General features: G+C 42.3%; 1 protein-coding gene across 3 annotated transcripts in view; it reads right to left on the bottom strand.

The window, feature by feature from the left end:
* Positions 1-15,844, bottom strand: part of CA8 (carbonic anhydrase 8 (inactive)) — a 210,899-nt gene that overhangs the window by 23,426 nt on the left and 171,629 nt on the right. For all 3 annotated transcript variants that reach the window (XM_024742665.1, XM_024742664.1, XM_024742663.1), the window contains 4 exons: positions 13,184-13,279; positions 7,146-7,208; positions 5,092-5,140; positions 3,348-3,460 (listed from right to left, as the gene is read on the bottom strand). In XM_024742665.1, the coding sequence (XP_024598433.1) occupies positions 3,348-3,460; positions 5,092-5,140; positions 7,146-7,208; positions 13,184-13,279 (321 nt within the window). The remainder of the gene's footprint in view (positions 1-3,347; positions 3,461-5,091; positions 5,141-7,145; positions 7,209-13,183; positions 13,280-15,844) is intronic.

Below are 15,844 nucleotides of genomic sequence, written 5' to 3' on the forward strand. Positions count from 1 at the left end.
AAAAAAACAGAAGAATCATGTGTGTGTGTGTGTGTGTGTGTGTGTGTGTGTCCATTTCAACATCCCTGCCCTCTGAACAGATGCTATAATGGAGCTCTGTGCTAACAGAACCTACATCTTTTTTCTTGAAAAGCCACAGCGAACTGGAAAGTCGTCTATTTCCAAGAGCAGTTGGGATTATTCCTTCCAATGGACATTCCTTTGCCTCTGGCTCCCTTTGAGGAAGATACAGCTTATTTCCCAATAATTGAGGAGCATCACTTAGTGGGTTAGGGCTAGACTTTGTCACTGGCCTTACTCAAAGGGACAATACAAGCAAGGCTCCCTTTGAAGACAGCGAGACTGAAAGGCATGATGATTTGTCTCTGGGTTTTCGCATAGCATACTGGTCGACGTGGAAGTAAAACATCCTAGTTCACATCTACAGACTGTCAGTTAACATTCCCCATACCGTGCTAGCAAGGGAATCCTTAATGGAATTCTAAGTGGAACTGAGAATTTTCTTTTCTGTGGCTCAGCAAGGTTAATTCGAACTGACTTGCAATAAATAGACATTTATTGTGGTTATAGAGAAAAATTTTATTTTTCGCTAAAAGATTTGACCTATTTTTAGAAAATTACCTTTAAACTGCTGAACAAATGTGACTGTAGACCCCGAGCTCCTTCTACCACTTCTGCCAGTCTCCTCTCCTTGTGACTAATGTCAGTTAAAACTTTTACCCTTGGTCCCCTTCTCCTTTCAGCTCAGCACTCCAGGGAAACATCTCACTTCAGTTAACAATTCAGTTAATTGGCAATGATGGTCCTTGTTCGTGAATCTTGTTGCATGATGGCAACTCTGAAAAGAAATGAAGGCTTTCTCCATGGTAGAGCCTCAAGGCAAACTGGTTGGATGGGCTGGGGTGTTGACCTGGAACACCGAGTGCAGCATAACGGAAGGGATGGTGGAGGAATACTACTGGAGAAGAGAAGCCAAAGCTCAGCAACAGAGAAGTGTCAATACGAGGATCCACCAGTGAACACACAAGACCAAGAAACAGGAGTCAAGGGCGAGAACCCAGCAGCGGCATCTGGGCACGTGTTTATACAGCGTAGTTATTTTCTACCTGGGTGGGCAGCATGCATCCTATTTAAATTCTCTGTAGCATTTGTCACTATTAACCTTTCTTCTCCACATCTTGGAGATACTCTCTCCTGTCCTGGACTCACTCCCTCCTGGCTGTTCCCAAGGCCCTTGGGCAAGTCCCTAGTTCCCTATGTGGTGCCATCTCCTCTACCTACACTGGGGTTTTGCACTCAGCTGGGCTATCTTGCCTCTTCCTCAACTTGAGCTAATCTGATCATCAAATCCATTTCTTCTTCTTGGACGTGAAGCTAGAATTCACTTCTCAGCCTCCCCTGCAATCAGGTATGGCCATGTGATTGAGTTCCAGCCAACAGAATGTAAGCATTAATGGTGTTCGCCATTTCTAGGTCTGGCCCTTTAAAAGCAATCCCCCTTTGAGAGCCTCCACACTCTTTCCCTTCCTGCTGGCTACATGACCACACCTAAGGACCCAGAAGTGAGGTATTAAAGATGGCAGAGTGTCTTTCAACCCAGTTCCCTGAATGCACAAAGAAAAGCCTTGGGCTTCCCTGGTGGCGTAGTGGTTGGGAGTCTGCCTGCCTATGCGGGGGACGCGGGTTCGTGCCCCGGTCCGGGAAGATCCCACATGCCACGGAGCGGCTGGGCCCGTGAGCCGTGGCCGCTGATCCTGCGCGTCCGGAGCCTGTGCTCCGCGACGGGAGAGGCCACAACGGTGAGAGGCCCACATACTGCAAAAAAGAAAAGCCTTCACTGTGAATCAAAAACACATTTGTTGGATTTGTAAAATGTAAAAACACATTTTACATGTGTAAAAAATAAATTCTTACTGTGATAAGTCACTGAAGTTTTGAGGTATATCTGTTACTGCAGTTACTACCTTGGCTATTAAATTCCAAATCTATATGTTATTAGTCCAAACCTCTACTCTTAACATTAGACTCAAACTTCTAATTTCTTCCCTCTCCTTTACTAGACTAACTCCTAATATTTTTCAGGAGTTATTCCCTGGACCTCCCAGTCCGGATTGGGTTTCTGTCCTTTGTGTTTCCAGAGCACCTTACTTATGACACAACATAGCTGTCTAACAGTCATCTGCCTCCACGACTCCATGGTGAACTTTTTAAGAGTAAACACTGTGTCTGAATCTCTGCATCCTCCGTGTCTAGCTGGCAGTCAGGAACAGTTTCTTGTAAGAAAAAAACAGATGAATGAATAAATAAAGGAATTGGGGTTTGTCATATTAAAAATACGAAGGCCCAAAGGTGGTGTGATCAAAGTTTCTAAAATAATGAAACAATGAAGATGCTGAATGGGGCACTTTTAAAATTAATCCTTAGAAAAAAGAGAAATAAGAAACTGTTAAAGGTTGAAAGAAGGATTTTAAAGATTTAAGGACAAACAAAAGAAGGCTTTCCTGAGTAGTGAGTAAACTTGAACTTCTTATAAAATGATAGGGGATATAATAAAAGTTTGTAAAAAGTTTCTAAAGGAAACTTGGTTTATTGAGAGGACTGCCCAAGTCTTTTGAGACTGATCATGAAGAACAAGTATAGCCTTCCAGAACACATCCTTAGACAGACCTCTGGGGGATAGGAGACATTTAAAGCTTTTTTTGTAATAATATCAAAACCATTGTTTAAACACCTTGTAGTGATGTTGCCTCCTGCTCTGCCAGCTAACACCCTAGTGACAGCTCACCTTGGAGACACACACACTGTGCATTAGCATTTACAGCACCTATGCTGTACCCAAGGTGGGTGGCAGGTGAACAAAAATGGGGCTAGAGAACAATCCAGAACTTTCCGGGGCGTTCTTTTTAGCGCCCTCACCCTCTGCATACAGGATTTTCCTGTGCAAGCCAAGAAAGAGCTATTACAAAGCCTGCACGTGACTTACAGAAGTAACCGGCATTCTCACTTTACTTCCAAGACCTTTTTTCTCTCCAATGCCTGGGAAAACCCATATGAAGGAATAACAAGAATAATCAAATGTTTGGCTATTTCACTGACTTCTGTTTACTCTATAAAAACTGACTTTTAAAATACAGATCATAAATGAGAGCTGGGTTTTCTTCAGCCTTGACCTTTCCATTGCTTTCACTGGTTCAAGACATTTAACTTTTATCTGAAAAGATGTGACTGACCTAACTGATCCAAAGGGAGCCGAAACGTAAAACAGACGTTGTTTCCCTTTTGTAGAGACAACATTTAACCTTTAACTCCGAACTTCACTCTGGAAGATTTAAAGGCACTGCACTCACCTGTAGCTGGGATATTGTTAGAGGGTATCGGAACAGTATCCAGGTAACACCTTCACTGCAGGGCGGAACAGTGAGCGAGCCTTCGTAGACCCAGTAATCGCGCAGCAGAGGGTCTGTGCCGTCACGTGGGCGTGTCACGGAAAGGCAAGTCAATGAAAAATAATTTGGAAGATTCCAGCAATAATTTTCAAAGTTACAAACTGTCCAAATAACACTTCTCAGACGGATGTCATTTTTGAGCTAGAGCCTCACGTTTGTGTTTTTAATCTAATCATCATGGAGAAAACAATCAATAAAAAACATGATGGATCCTCTTTCTATTATTTATAGCAGTTTCTCTCAATGGGTTACTATACATATTTAAATATGGCTGTATAAACTGGATGTATATAAACTTGATATACTATATTATATATACACATACTTGATATATATACTATATACTATATATATACTACATATCAAGTTTACTCACTTGAGAAGTGTGTCCATTTTTTTTTTTTTTACTTTATTGGATGATTTACCTGACTGATTATACCCAATATCTATTGAATGTTTACTACACGTGAAGTGCTCTTCTAAGCATTTTACATTAACTTATTTAACTCTTACAAGAAACCAGTGAGATAGGTCCCATTATTACCCGCACATTTCAGATGGGGAAACTGAATCATAGAGGGTATGTAATATGCCCACGGTCACTGGGCTAACATCCTGGCCAGAGCCAGGATGAGAACGAAAGCGGTCTGGCTTCAAAGTCTGTGTGTTTAAATTATCTTTTTAAAAATTCAGTTAAAATAAATTTTTGTAAAAAACAAAAAAGGTCAATAATTTGTAACTATTGGGATTTAAAGGGAGAGACTGCTTAAGTTGTTCCCAGGTGTGATTATTTAGAGCTTTTGATTCTTTTAAGCATGTTAAATCATATATCTGATTTTTTTTAATAAAAATGAGAGACGAGAAAACAGTCTGTGCATTTAACCATGCTGTTCTAGCTACCTCTATATCGCTTCTTAAATAGCAAAATATTGAAATTGTATTATGATAGAATAAAAAAATCATTCTTATAAAATCTTGTAGCCCTGCATTAGAAGAATTTGTGATTAAATATGATGGGTGAGTATTCAACATATGAAAAAAACTGGTTTGTAGCAGTGCAATTAAATGTAGAAAGCAGAAGATACGATGCATTTGGTTTTCTTTGGAACACCAAAAACTTTCACATAATTTAGGCAGAGAAACGTGAAGACCAAAATTTTGTACAAAACAACCTTTATCTACAAATTATATTTTGAGTATTTTATATACAATTCTTACCTGTTCAGGCATACCTAAATATTTAGAAATAATAGCTAAATAATATCATTGCAAAGAGGTTATCTTTTAAAATTAGATATAAAGTTTATGTCACACCAGAGATTAATAAGAACTGCACTGACCAATCTTCCACGTATACCAAGGTTATGTTATTACAGCCGTGCTTTACACAGCGGAGGCAATTTGTATGAATGCAAATCCAAAAGAAACCTCTTCGTGGATTAATGGAACTAGTGGTAAAGTGTTTATTATTTCAAAAGGTTTACTCCCAGGTTTAGAGCAATGTGAAACTGGTACCAACTACAGAGAATACAAATTGTAAAGAAACTTTATTAACTAATAAGATATAGTTGTGTATGTTCTGGGGAAAACAGTGCAGTCATATATATCCACAGTTAAAACTCATCTTACGCAGATGAATGCTTACCTGGTAATAAAGTGTTAGGATTAAAGCAGGGTATTGTTTTGGACTTCCCCTGAAACAGAAAACAACGTACCCCACGTTAACATAAAATTTCTAAATTTTAGAATAAGAACATTTTTGAGCACTAAGATTCCAGATTGAAGTCTTTCCTGAAGGGCATTATCAGACCCCACAGATTTGTGTCCATCTGTCTTCTCACTGGAGCCAGCCAGGGGTGGATTCCAACAAGATACTCCTACTCTGAGTCTGTAGCTCTTTTCTCGGCTGCTGCAGCTCAAATCTCCCTATGATTCCAGGTGTGAAACTTAAAATCGTCCAGTGTCCATCTGCCCCATGTCAGCTACCTCTCCGGCTCCTGGCGCATCCACACCAGAGACTCAGGCCTTGGCTCAGGGAATTCTTTAGAAATGACTTTCTTCCTGGTACTACGATCTCAATTCCTAACCTTCTTGGCAGGACGGGCTGCCTCCCAAATTCTCGTTTTGCCCCCTTTGGATTTGGTAGCTCAGCTCTAGGACCTATCCCGGATGCTCTCCTCCTCCAGAAAGGGAGAACTGACACTCAGATGAAAATATTAAATTTCAATACACGTTTATCAAAACTAGATATAAATTTCAATAAACTATTTGTACCATCACCAATTCACATTTCTGATCACTATTTTAAATAGTCCCATTTAAAATGTCGGTCCTTAGACAGACAGACCTGTCACGCCAGTTGGATGTCTCTTATAAGATTACTCCACTAAGGCAGACATAACAGGGAAGGTAAGTGCATGACCTCTTGCTCTCTTCCTTACTTCTGGGGACTGCTGGACACATTAAAGAATCCAGCTTACTTACCTCCCACCATCCTCCTGTATTCCGTAATGACTGATGTCACATTAGCTGAAGCAATAAAGGAAAATTTCTCAACCCATTTCTATTCAACAAATGCCAGTGAAAATGTGTCCTCGTCCCCTTTTCACCAGCTTCTGTGACCAGTCTGTGCTTTCCCTTGGCAGCTGGATTCACTCTGAGCCTGCGCTCAGGAGACCTTCTGTAGAGGTTCTTGCCTGGTTCCAGATGCTCTGGGCTTGAGCTAGTGAGTCTAGAGCTAGCGAGACTGTTTCCAGACAGATTTTAGGGTTGGCCTTGGGTCTTTGGACCCCTGTGCGGTATCTCCAGCACCCACACGGGATTGAACTTCTCCCCCACAAGGCCACTCAGATTCTACTGACTCAACGTGAGCATAAAAGGTACTGTTTATAAGAGAACTGGGCTTCCCGGCAATGCTAGGCCGAATCGCTACAGGCTCAAATCAACCTAAATCACCTTCTGTGGGATATATCATCTTATGGCTTGTATGTACTTGTCTCTTTTTTTCTTTTTACTTAAATACTTTGAAGTGTGGTTGCCACAATTTTTATCTGTTTCATTTACACTACCTTCCTATAACCAGCAGGCAGAAAGGGGTAACTCAGCTGGCCTGGGTTGCTCGAATCCTACACAATCCCAAAAAAATTTTAAAGGCCTGTCTTCAAGACTGGCCCCTGGCTGGCTCCTGGGAGACAGTCTCTGAGCCCTTGGAATATGCTGCCTCAGAAGAGTGGCTCTGTGTGCCTGAGGCCTTGGGTCAGGCTGCACCAGTTGGACCAGATAAGTATATCCCAACACTGTGATTTATGGTGAAAGCCCTGTTTTGCTCAGGGTGGGGGAGGGCTAGAGTCAGAGTAGCTGAGGTCTGTCCCTCAGGCACTGCCGGCTGGCATACTGATCCCCAATAAAATCCCTGGACACCAAGGCCCAGGAAAGCTTCCCTGGTTGGCAATGCTTCACACGTGTTGTGACATCACTGCCAGGAGAATCAGGTGTGTCCCTATGCGACTCCACGGGGCGGGGCTGTCTGGAAGCTTGTGGCTCGCTTCTCTGGGACTGTAGCCTTCCGCTGGAAGAAACCACAACCAGGAGGCTAAGCACTTGGCTGTGAGTCCTTTTAGGGAATCTCCCAGCCTGAAGGTGGGCTTGGAAGCCTCTGACACAGCCAGTAGTTTTATTTTCTTTTAAAGAATGACTTACCTTATATTGAATATCCTGGAGGATTTCAGTTACAGCCTTCAGGCCTACGTGTTCTTTTCCGATCTGCAAAGTGTAAAGCATAAACCAGAACCATAAAGCTTTTAAATATGTAGCTTCTACTTAAAATAACCAACAGAAGTGAAGTTCAAGTTCACCTGAATGTCCTTCCTAGGGAACAAATGCCCTTTTTAATAACAGCCAGGTCACGTCTACTGAAGGCAATTAAAGGTGTAACAGTAACAGAAGCCAGTACAAGAAAGTATTAGATATGTTCCTAGACATTTCCAAGAATCCATTCCAAATTCACCTTGCTAAGTACAGGTTTACCCACTGTGCTATATATATATAAAGTAATAATACTGCAATGTAGAAATTTCAAGGATGTTTCTGAATTAAAATTATTCATCACATGCCCAAAGCCTTCCGTTTTCACCCTGGGCATTTCTAGGTCATTACTATAAAGATTTTATCCGTGTTGAAAAAGTTTTATTAACTCAGAAAAATGAGTACATGGTTTCACACATACTCATTGTCCTGTCACCGAAACCAGGACATTTCTTGATTACCACAGAACACAGTTCTATAATCCCCTTTTTATTCTTAAATAAATAAGGATATGCTGTTCGTAGCTTTCTGTGTTTTTTTTCCGGGCCCTGCTGAGTGGCTTGCGCAGTCTTAGTTCCCTGACCAGGGACTGAACTCAGGCCATGTCCATGAAAGCTCTGAGTCCTAACCACTGGACCACCATGGAATTCCCAGTAGCTTTCTCTTTTAAAGCATTATGTATCATTACATTTTTTCAGTGTATAAAATGTTCCAAAGAATTTGAGACTTTAAAAAGAATATGACATTAAATATTCCTGACTCTAACTTGAAAAATTGTAAATGCAATCTGATTTCCATTTTTCAGCCAAGTTTCAACAGTCCATGATAATGGAGGGCAGTCACAGCAGAGACAATTTATAACCTCAGACAAACAATCCTTGTTACAGTTGGCTTTTTCTCTTCCACATAAATTTTGGACATATATACACTACCAAACGTAAAATAGATTGCTAGTGGGAAGCAGCCGCATGGCACAGGGACATCAGCTCGGTGCTTTGTGACCACCTAGAGGGGTGGGATAGGGAGGGTGGGAGGAAGGGAGACACAAGAGGGAAGAGATATGGGAACATATGTATATGGTTAACTGATTCACTTTGTTATAAAGCAGAAACTCACACACCATTGTAAAGCAATTATACTCCAATAAAGATGTTAAAAAAAATTTTTTTTGGAGAATGACCTACAAGGAGCTAGAAGAGCTGTCACCATGTTTATATTCCCTGTTTCTGTCCACGTGATCCAACTGGGAAACAGGCTAGGTGAAAGGGCATCAGAGGAAAGAGGTGAGACAAGAAACTTACATAACCTAAGATAGGCCAATCAGTTCAAAATAATTGAGACATCATTTTCCAAGTGTTTGCAATTCCTGAGATAGGCACTAAAAACAGAAAATGAATTCTCTTAAGTTAAAGAAATGTATATATATATATAATATGTGCATATGTGTATACACACACACACACACACACACACACACACACACACACACACACACACATATATATCTTAGGGAAATTTACTCCTGGGTGCAAGAACCTGGACCTGTAGGCAGACGCCTTCCCCCCATCCTCAGGGGAAACAGACGCCTCTGCTGCACTGGTTTAGCCACAACGTAGCAGGTGGGTGCTTACACCCACAGGTCGGCTCTGTCTTTACTTCATGCATCTCTTGTCAGAGCTTAACTCTTTGAAGAGTCCACATCTGAACACTGTACGGCCACACAGTGTAGTGGTCCAGGAGCAAAGGTCACTTGCGTCGGATGCTGGGTTCTGACCCTGACTCTCTTTTCAGTCTCGAGCAAGTTTACCTAACCTCTGTGTCCTGCAGCTTCCTCCTCTATACAGTGGGGCAGACAAAAGTGACGGGGTTGAAGATAAGACTCAGTCAAACAAAAACCTTAGAACAGGGACTTCCCTGGTGGTCCAGTGGCTAAGACTCTGCGCTCCCAATGCAGGGGGCCGGGCCCGGGTTCAATCCCTGGTCAGGGAATTAGATCCCACGTGCCGCAACCAAGAGTCCATATGCCGCAACTAAAATTCCCGCATGCCACAACTAAGACCCAACGTAGTCAAATCAATCAATCAATCAATCAATCTTTTTTAAAAACAAACCTTGGAACAGGGCACGGTGCACTATAGTTCAGACTACTCTCAATCAGAAAGCTCCACGGCATCAAATACAGTTCTTACATAAAGCAGCACTGGGGAACTCTTACTGGCTCCTTCTGTCTATAAAGGTTCTTTACCTTACGGGCAAAACTTTGTATTTTGCAACCAACTTCAGCTACCGCTCAATCTCTTTCCTTCTTTGTCAAAGTTTTGTCTGAAGGGGTTACAGCCGCCAAACAGAAAATACAGATGGATCCCCTGCACACCTCAGCCCCTAAAATCCTACAGCAGTCCAGGTGGCAACGCAACATGGGACCAGGAGTCTGCCGGGAACCCAGTAACTCCTGACCCTCCCCTCGGCCATCTTTCACCGCCTCCCCAAATGCCAGCCCTCTGGTGAGTTTCCTCTCGGACGACCTCAACCCTGCACGGCCCTGCGCTTTTTCCGCTTCTAACGCTAATCCCCCCTCATTTTCCACCGCAGCCTCTGAAACTGGATGACTCCACAGCTTTGACAAGCTCTCCCGCCACCTCCCCCAGGGGGTGTCTGTGAACCCTTGGGGTCTGCTCAAGGCCACCACCCTCCCAGGCCTTTGGAGTGGACACTGCACAGTCTCCCTCAAGACAGGAGTGAGAGCTGTGGCCAGCTCCCAGCTGTCACTTTTAGATGGGTCTTCTACCCCACAAGCCCAAAGCCACCCTCCTCCTCTGAGCAGACTGCCCTCCCCCGATGCGATCCTGCTCTACTGGTCACTTACTGACCCACCGGTCGTTCGCAGTGCTCATCCCCTCCTGCCGTCACTCCGGAGGACTTCAGCATCCCTGTGCGCGACCTGTGCCCTCCCTGGCCTCTCTCTTTACCCCTCAGTCCATGGCCATCAGCTCCCTCCCACCTCAGCAAACCAATCCTGAGAACACACCCTGGATTTGTCTTCACTCTGAAAACTGCAACTCCAAACAAAGACCATTGCCTCTGACCACAAGTGCCCATCTGGCCAGCTCTCTCCTCTTCCTATTCACCGATCACAAGGCATCACGCCCCTCAGGTCCCTCCTGGCTTCATCCCTTTCCCTTCCCGCCTATGCTGAATGACACCTCTTCAAACATTCTCCATTCTCTAATCCCTTTGTCCTCCTAAACCTTATGCTCTGTAACGGGTCAATACAACAATTAATTTGTTAGAGGGACTTTCCTGGCAGTCCAGTGGTTAAGACTCCGTGCTTCCATTGCAGGGGGCATGGGTTCGATCCCTGCTCGGGCACGGCCAAAAAAAAAGAAAATTGCTAGAATTCACTGCTCCTCTCCCTGGATGGAGAACAGCCCACGATCCGCTGTCCTGTACCATCTGTGATGTCCAATCTCAAGTGGGTCTCCCACAAGGACCGTCAAGTCTATTGTCATTCCCCTCCTGCGCTATCTCAAAACCCAATCCCACACCCATATTTCCTTTGCTCTATAAATAATTTTGCTTTGCATGTCTCAGAGATAGTACAGGTCATCAGGCATAAACTCCCCTAAATTCCTGGCTTTCTTCACCTAAAAATGTGTGCCGTTTGTGCCCACCCTTTCCTCCTGGCCCTCTATTTCGGAGAAGGGGTGGGGCCCGTCCTGTCCAGGATCAGTCCATCCACCTAAGCTCTCATCCCACGCCTTTCCACCTCTTCTGAGGCTTTTCTACATCAATTATCCCCTTTCTTGCTGGTATGTTTAAACAACATCTACGTTAGCCCTTTTTGCTCAGAATAAAAACACAGGCCCATCTCGGATCTCAATATGAAACAATCTGAACCCTGCTGTGCACATCACCACTAGTTATCACCCCATCTGTCTTTGAGTCAAGCTTCCTGAAAGGGAAGTCTATCCTCACTGCCTGGACTTCCTCCCCTCTACTTCTCCCAGCCTCTGACCTAAGTGAAAGACCCCCGCATGCAGTCCTTTCCTCTCTGCCTCAGCTGACACTCCTGATCAGCCCTTCTTTCCTCCGTGAACGTTTGCTCTATAGTTTCTGTGACTCTGTTCTCTCCCGAGAAAGGCATTTTCATGTAGATAACCTGGATTTTCTCTCCTATGGAAAGTTAGAGCCAGAGTACAAGCCCCCAAGCTTTGCCTGCCTCCAGTAATGAGCTGGTTCCAGGGAACGGCGATGTTTGGTCCCAAGAGACTCGGCTTCCAATCTAGTGCACTATTACTGCATGTCAGCTGTTCTACACTGAGAAGCAGTAAGTGAAAACATCAAGTTATCATACTGAATTCCATTCACAAGTATGTATTGAGTACTGCCTCCAAAGATGAAACTAACATGTTCCCTCCCCTCCTACAGATGACTATTTGGTTATTTATGTTCTTATTTTTATTTTATTCTTATTTTTTTAAATAATGAGACATTGCCTTCTACTTCTACTGCCTCATGCTGTCAAATCTGGATGCTCTGTTAACTTTCTCGGGTTACAAAAGATGGACGTTAACAGTTATTATTTTCAATATACTAAAGATTATCAAAATATATTTGTAGTATAATTTGAAACATTTTTCATCAACATTTTGTGATTCCGTTCTCCTTATACAATGCAGATATAAAATAGAAGGAATATAGGGCCCTGCCCGTGAAAAACGCATGAAATGAATTGAGAAGAAGATTTATCTTAAAATGTAAGGATTTGTTTTAAATTCCATGACATGTGTTATACTTTAAAAACATGGATTTCAAAATACTAAAAGGCTAAATAAAACTGGAAGGTTACTTTCAAACATCAATAAAGAAATATCTTAGAGGTATTTATAACAGGAAATTGTTAGAATTAATACTATTGAAATATATGCCACCCCGAAAAAAAGAGGTTTCAAAAGGCCCCTTCCTCAGCACTCTTTGGAAAATTAAGTTATTAAGGACCACTAGGTTATCCAAAGGCAGCCTGGAACCACACAGAGTGGACAATGGTTTCTGGTCCTGACTGGTGACATCAAATCCCTGTGTGACTATAAACAATGACGTGGCCTCTTTGGCCCTTGGTTTCTCTTCTGTAAGAGGCAGAAGGGGGAAGCCTACAATTTCCAGAGTCTCCTTCACCTCTACATCTTTTTTTTTTTTTTTTTTTTTTTTTTGGTAGTGTCCCCTGCATCGGCAGGCGGACTCTCAACCACTGCGCCACCAGGGAAGCCCTTCATCTTTTATTACATCGAGTAATTACATCAAGACAAAGTTTTAAAAGATTCACCTTAGGAACTAAATTAAAATTTTACCTTTGAAAGCATATGGTCCGCTTCTGTATGTTTCACTAAATTTATATAATATTCTTTTTGCCCACCAAAGAGCTCAAATCTAAACTCTACATTGACTATATCCACCAAGGTCTTTGCCGCTCTCATTTTATCAGTGTTTTCTACAAGGCACTTCAAATCATCTTAGAGTGAAAATTATTAATAACGAATAGCTAAAGGAATCTACTGTATGATTATAGTATTGATTTCTCTTAGATTTTGCAGGAAGGCGAGGTCCAAAAATATTTTCTGAAATTCTTTTTCAATAACAAAATGAACTCTGCCTTCAGGAGACGTTTTCTAACTGCTTTCTCCAAAGACCCTGAATGCCACTCCGAAGAAAAGTTCTAATAAGCCAATGAATCATTTTCTACCAGTGAATATGGCTGCTCATCCTTGACCCAGAGAGATCAAGTTTTCCATTTTTAAAGTATCAGTGTTCTCTGTATAGGTGTTTAATGTCACCTCTAAGTAGTAAACATGAGAGACAACAAAAAACCTTTTGCAAAATGAATTAGAAATAAGCATCTCTGCACAATATAGCAATCATAGCAGGAGACCATTTACCTGAACAAACAAGGCAATGATGGCGATTCCACGGGGCTTCCCCACAGCCTCATCGATACTGCCAAACAAGGTGGAGTTCCAGTGTATCAGGTGGAGCTGGGTGAGCAAGAACAGACAGGTACCCTCGTTACTAAATGTACTTCCGCTCAGGAAATCAAAGACGTTATCAACTGCTCCTTGACCATATCTGTATGGTGTCATATGCAACGAGAGTATCACAAACAGACACAGAGATGACTGGTTCTCTGTATGAATTCCTCCCTTCTCATTTCTGAACAGAAGCAGTGCTGAATGCCACTCAAGTTCTGCTTTTGTCCTAATCAGGAGCACATCTAAGAAGACTCGCAGATTTCACACTGATTTAGCTGCCTTTCCTTAGATGCCATCCCCTCTGGCTCTCAATAAAACAGAACTCCGGTCTGGGCACAAACACCAGAACTCATTCGAAGGATTACCACCTACATACTCAAGTACCGTGTCACCCAGTATTTCCATCAAGGATAATAACAAAACCGGTCTCCAATTCTGTAAGTTCTTTCCACTCTCTAAGAATAGGTAGACAGATAGCATCCTATAAAAGGCGCTGCACCTTTTTAAAGCATGGTAACATAATGAATGCTGATGGAGAACTCTAAACGAAAGCCATTTCCTGCTCTGGAGATAAAATTTTACCTGTGAAGGAATGACAAACAATACTCCAGAGGATTCTCCCACTACTAGCCCCGTAAAGCTCTGTAGTCTTCAGGTTTGTCTAGAATGTGCACTTGCTCCTACAGTGCTCATAAAACGCTTGCAAGAAGCCAGATTCAATTCCCTGGTTAAAATCAAATGGCCGCTGAGGTTCTCAGTGGAACAGTAGCAAGGTAAACCTTCTGCCTAGAATACTAATCTTCATCACTTTAGCTTTTAATCAAGTTACCATTACTTGCTGCCTGAAAACAGTGACCCATTTAAAAACTAGTTTTAATCCAAAAAGACATACTAAAATTCAATCACCATGTCATTTTAGCATCCATATTAAAATATTAAGGAAAATTATCATGAGGACTGCCATTAACTTTGAAGTTTCTCCTGCTGAATTTGTCCCGCTAGAATTCAAGATTATAAAGCTGACCACTAGGGGGAAGTAATGAGGTCCTCTGCCTATAATAGAAACGGTCACCCAGGACAGGTCAGGCTATGAAAAGCCCACATGAACTTGGATTGTCCAGTAAATGTAACTGTCAAGGCACTGCCTTTAAGAAAGCGATGTTCTATAACCTTTCAGTTAGTAATGAAAGACAGACCAATTTAAATCTTTCCTTTTCCGGCTGCAACAATAGCTTTGGAGCCCCAGTGGTACAGATAAGTGTACAGTGGTACAGATAAGAATTGATTGCCTTAATTAAATCAACAAAAAAAGCCCAAGGTTGAAATCTATTTTTAGTCCACAAATTTCAAAGTTCAAATCAACATTTTTCTTACTTCTCATAGCGACAGTATGGAGCTTTTTTTTTTTTTTCTGAAACAAAACAAACCAAAAAAAGTATGTTTGGGGTTTTTTTGTTTGTTTTTTTGCCACTCCTCCATAATTCAGCAACATCATCACTCACACCTGTTCCTCAAAAACTACTTCACATGTTTTTGTGTTTAAAAAATTGAGGGTCTCCACTCCTTAAGTGTGTGCTGTACATGGCAATCTCGTTTTAAAGAGTACAGTATGGGGGAATTCCCTGGCAGTCCAGTGGTTAGAACTCGGTGCTTTCACTGCTGGGGCCCGGGTTCAATCCCTGGTCGGGGAACCAAGATCCACAAGCCTCGCAGCACACCGCCGCACCCCCCTCCCCCCCCAAAAAAAAAAGAGTACAGTATGGAATACTTGATGGTGGAGAAATATGGCCAACACCACCTGGGCCAGGTGACCAAGGCCAACATCGGCAGTCATCAGACATGTTGATATAGGCACCCTGGACATGATGTGATGAAAAGGACATTTTTCCTGTGTGCTCTTCCTCCCAATAACCCATAACCCCAGTCTAACCCAGAGGGAAACGTCAGACAAATCTCAAGAGAGGGACATTCTACAAAATACCTGACCAGTATTTCGCAAAACTGTCAAGGTCGTCAAAGAACAAAGAAAGCCTGAGACAATGTCACAGCCAAGAGGAGTCTAGGGAAACATGAGAACTAAATGTAAAGTGGTGTCATAGGTGAGATCTTGGAACAGAAAAAGGACATTAGATGAAAATGAAGGAAACCGAATAAAATACTTGTGTATTGAGATTGGTCCACTAATTATAACCAATGTACCATACTAATGTAAGATGTTAATAACAGGGAAAACTGGGTGTAGGTCAGGTGGGAATTTTCTGTACTATTCTCATAATTTTCCTGTAAATCTAAAACTGTTCTTAAAATATACAGTCTATTTTAAAAAAAAAAAAAGAAAGAAAGAAAGAAAGAAAAGAAAAATTAAGGGACATCCTGGCACTTCCACTAACTCAAGCTAAAAAGGATAACAGAAGATCGCTATGACCCTTGTGTGACCAGTACAATAACACAGAACGAAAACAGCAAGAGAATCTCTACCACCTGTTGTCTGCTCTACCACCTGGGTGTTACCATCAGCTGATACTCCAGTAAGGAGCAAAAGAGATTCTTCCCTCACACTCCACAAGGAAC

This window comes from Neophocaena asiaeorientalis, unplaced genomic scaffold (genome assembly GCF_003031525.2).
Source record: "Neophocaena asiaeorientalis asiaeorientalis breed wild unplaced genomic scaffold, Neophocaena_asiaeorientalis_V1.1 scaffold226, whole genome shotgun sequence".
In the NCBI taxonomy this organism is placed as follows: Eukaryota; Metazoa; Chordata; class Mammalia; order Artiodactyla; family Phocoenidae; genus Neophocaena; species Neophocaena asiaeorientalis.